The sequence below is a fragment of the Typha latifolia genome, chromosome 3, assembly GCF_019914945.1.
Source record: "Typha latifolia isolate L0001 chromosome 3, TyphaL0001v2, whole genome shotgun sequence".
NCBI classification, from domain to species: domain Eukaryota; kingdom Viridiplantae; phylum Streptophyta; class Magnoliopsida; order Poales; family Typhaceae; genus Typha; species Typha latifolia.
In genome coordinates this window covers 8,856,445-8,859,681 of record NC_133088.1, presented here as the reverse complement: position 1 = coordinate 8,859,681, position 3,237 = coordinate 8,856,445, and the positions used below count along the sequence as shown (strand labels likewise).

At 36.8% G+C, this 3,237-nt stretch overlaps 1 protein-coding gene across 1 annotated transcript; it reads left to right on the top strand.

The window, feature by feature from the left end:
• Positions 1-529: 529 nt before the first annotated feature.
• On the top strand, positions 530-1,772 carry LOC140784555 (thiosulfate sulfurtransferase 18-like). The gene is made up of 6 exons (XM_073132034.1): positions 530-750; positions 865-942; positions 1,046-1,119; positions 1,242-1,312; positions 1,401-1,454; positions 1,580-1,772. The coding sequence occupies exons 1-6, from the start codon at positions 677-679 to the stop codon at positions 1,670-1,672; spliced, it is 444 nt and encodes a 147-aa protein (XP_072988135.1). The 5' UTR covers positions 530-676; the 3' UTR covers positions 1,673-1,772.
• Positions 1,773-3,237: the final 1,465 nt, after the last annotated feature.

Sequence of the window (3,237 nt, the reverse complement as noted above, 5' to 3'; positions counted from 1 at the left end):
CGCAATTACACCCTAACTCAATTGGAACTCTCTTACCACGACCCAATTGCCACCCTTGGCATATGATACATACTCTGATGCCAAGCCAATCTTGATGTGGACAATCTGTGAGACACCATTTTTAAATATATACTGTAGCAGAAAAAAAAAACAAAGAAGAAAAGGTGCATAATTAACTGATTTGGGGGTTAGAAAGAAAACGTGAGAAATATCTGGTTAAGAGAGTGAGAGAAATGATATAAAGTGCCAACAATATACCTGTATATTAGCGCTTTCTTTTTAATGTATTTCTAATTATAGTCTATAAAATTAAGTAGAGGATGGCGTCATTGATGACATAAAGTGGCCTTTGTGTAAATAAATAAAATACTACTACTTCTTTGATATTTAAATAGGTTCCAACATGCACATATGAGTTTTGCCAATTTAATACCATACAATCTAATAGAAGGAACAAATGAAATTAATAACGATAATATGCCCACCATCCATGTGCTCAGGCCTCACGGTCACTCGATCGTCCATAACTGACCACGTTGTACCCACACGCTACATGATAAAAATAAACCCTCCGTTGCTTGGCACGTCTGACGGATGGCAAGTAGTCAACGAAATTGCAAGAATTCATCTCATCTTCCTATTTCCGTCACACGTGACGTATTCCTTTGTTGTATAAATGGAGACGCTTCGATTTGGGAGGGGAGATCGTCGATCGCCTTTCATTGATCCCAAAATGGCATCCACTCTCAGGTAAGAAATACTCGTCTCTTGGTCATGCATGAATAGGCTTCCTATTACGTACTATTAGGAGATGGAGCTCAATCAATTAGCTTTCTTTAATTACCGGTGTCAATGTTTAATTAGCTCGGAGGCAGTGGTCACGGTGGACGTCGGTGCTGCCAAAAGCCTGGTGGCTTCTGGTCATAGATATTTAGATGTCAGGTTTGTAAATTTTACACTATCTTTGTCTAATTGAAAAATTATTCATTCCCATGTTGTAATTTAATTCTTTAATTTATGTTGTTCTTTTTTATACTCTGAATAGGACGGTGGAGGAATTTAATAAGGGCCATTTGGAGAATGCCATTAATGTCCCTTACCTCTTCATCAACCCACAAGGTCAATTTCATTTGTCTTCACCCTTTCTTGTCTTAAATTCTCTCTGTAGACCTTTAAAGAACGAATGTTTTCTTTTCTTTTGGTCCGGCCGGCCATAATTTCTTGTGAATATCATGGATCAGGGAAGGAGAAGAACCCTCTGTTTCTCGAGCAAGTCTCGTTGGTTTGCAACAAGGATGATTCCGTAGTTGTGGTAATCTTTTCGTGCTATCTGATGATAGCATATATATATGGATTAAAGTTAACTGTTGTTTCTAACCAAATTATTGGTTAATTGAAAGGGATGCCAAGGTGGAGCGAGATCTCTCCTTGCATGTGCTGATCTTCTGAATGCTGTAAGTGATTCCTTCGATTTGGAATATATATGCTTCGATTGCGTGTAACCACATGAATTATAACATATTAAATGGCAATTAATGTATACAGATGTGCTATTCTTCTGTTAAATTTTGAATGCCAGGGATTCAAGAACGTAAAGAATATGGGAGGGGGTTATGCTGCATGGGCTCAGAATGGATTTACCGTAGAGAAGCCTCAATCCAGCTGCATGTGATCCGGCCGTTAAATAAGATGCTTTCCCTTATGTAATATTCCTGTTTAATGAAATAAAGGTCACCTATGTCAACGTTCGTTGACGTAAGGATTTTGGTTAATTTTACATTTGCCATCTACTTTGATAAGTATGCATGCATTTAGGCACAGGACCGGCAATTAGCTCATATTAAGCGGATTCGGGTCGGATTAATATCACTAACACGAATACGATCCAATTATTAAACGAGTTATATTTAAATAACACAATATGATCCAATTATTAAACAAATAATGCAATACAATCCATGTAACTCGTTTAAGGAAACACAAATTCTTTCAAAAATAACAGAGACAACAACAACAGCCCTCTAATCCACTGCCAGACAAATACTTGCACAAAGCAAAAACCTAAGTTTTTTTATTGATTCATGAAAGAAATGGTCTTCTAAATTGGGTTGTTATATTTGTTTGCAAATGAATCACCCGCGGCTCAAAAAGGAAATGACATTGGCTCAGGGAGCTTAGAATCTCGCCAGAAAGCTCGAGATTTTTGAGGTCAGCCTCGTTGCTTGCTCGCATGGTCTCCATCTATGAGACATCATTTAAAAGCACAAATGACAACAAATTAGTCCCCAAAAAATTAGCCAGCAAACACCAATGGGAAATGGTTTAAAAACTACTCAAGCTCAACCTATCGGAATGCCATCTCTCCAAGCCAACTACACTCAACAAAGCATCACTTGTTGGGAAGAAATGTACAAGCTTACACTGTTACACATCTTGATCGAACAGAAAGGAGCAGAATTGTCTGTTAACACTATGCTCAACAAAATCAAATCAAGGACAATTGAAGAGCAAATCCCTATTTTTCACACATTGGAGAGCAACTTTAAACAATTATTTGTTTTCTGAAAGGGATTTAGTCAGCTTTTCAAGCATCCACCTATAATCAAGAGCTCGCCGAGGGTGGTGTCGATGGAGGGAGAAGGGCTTTGATCTTGTGGCCGGTGAAAGGGAAGCTTTATTAGATATAATGTATCTATTTCCAGCAAATATACTTTAAACAAAAATAAGACATTTATATAGAGAGTTGAATACATCATTACAAACCCCCTTTTCGGGTAGAGAATACAACTGATACGAACCGGGTAAGATCGGATTGCATTATGAGGGCATTGGGTTCGATAGATTGAGCCTATTTATCTTTTAATTAATTTATACTTATGTAAGCCCTTAAGACAAAACTAGTTAAGTCATGTAAGACACTAAGACAAGTTCAATTAAGTCATGTAAGCCATTAAGACAAGTTTAATTAAGTCATATAAGTCACTAAGGCAAGTTCAATTAAGTCATATAAGTCTCTAAGGCAAGTTATAATTCGAGATGTATAAGCTTTTAGGGCTAAGTCCGAGTAGAACTTATTGTACCCGACCTCTATATATAGAGGGCTGAGCTTTTTTATTTATTAATCAAAGCATTGAGAATTAATTGAGTTTAGTTATTTTCTTATTATCGTATTTATAGTTTTATCAAAACTGTTAGATCGTCTTTACATTTCTAGGAGTAGATCATAGCTATAGAATC

Bases quoted from the DNA above. Each gene is read 5' to 3' on its own strand.
- LOC140784555 (XM_073132034.1), top strand. From the start codon at position 677: ATGGAGACGCTTCGATTTGGGAGGGGAGATCGTCGATCGCCTTTCATT. The intron at 1,120-1,241 runs GTCAATTTCATT...ATCATGGATCAG, and splicing joins CCTCTTCATCAACCCACAAG to GGAAGGAGAAGAACCCTCTG. The intron at 1,313-1,400 runs GTAATCTTTTCG...GTTAATTGAAAG, and splicing joins AGGATGATTCCGTAGTTGTG to GGATGCCAAGGTGGAGCGAG.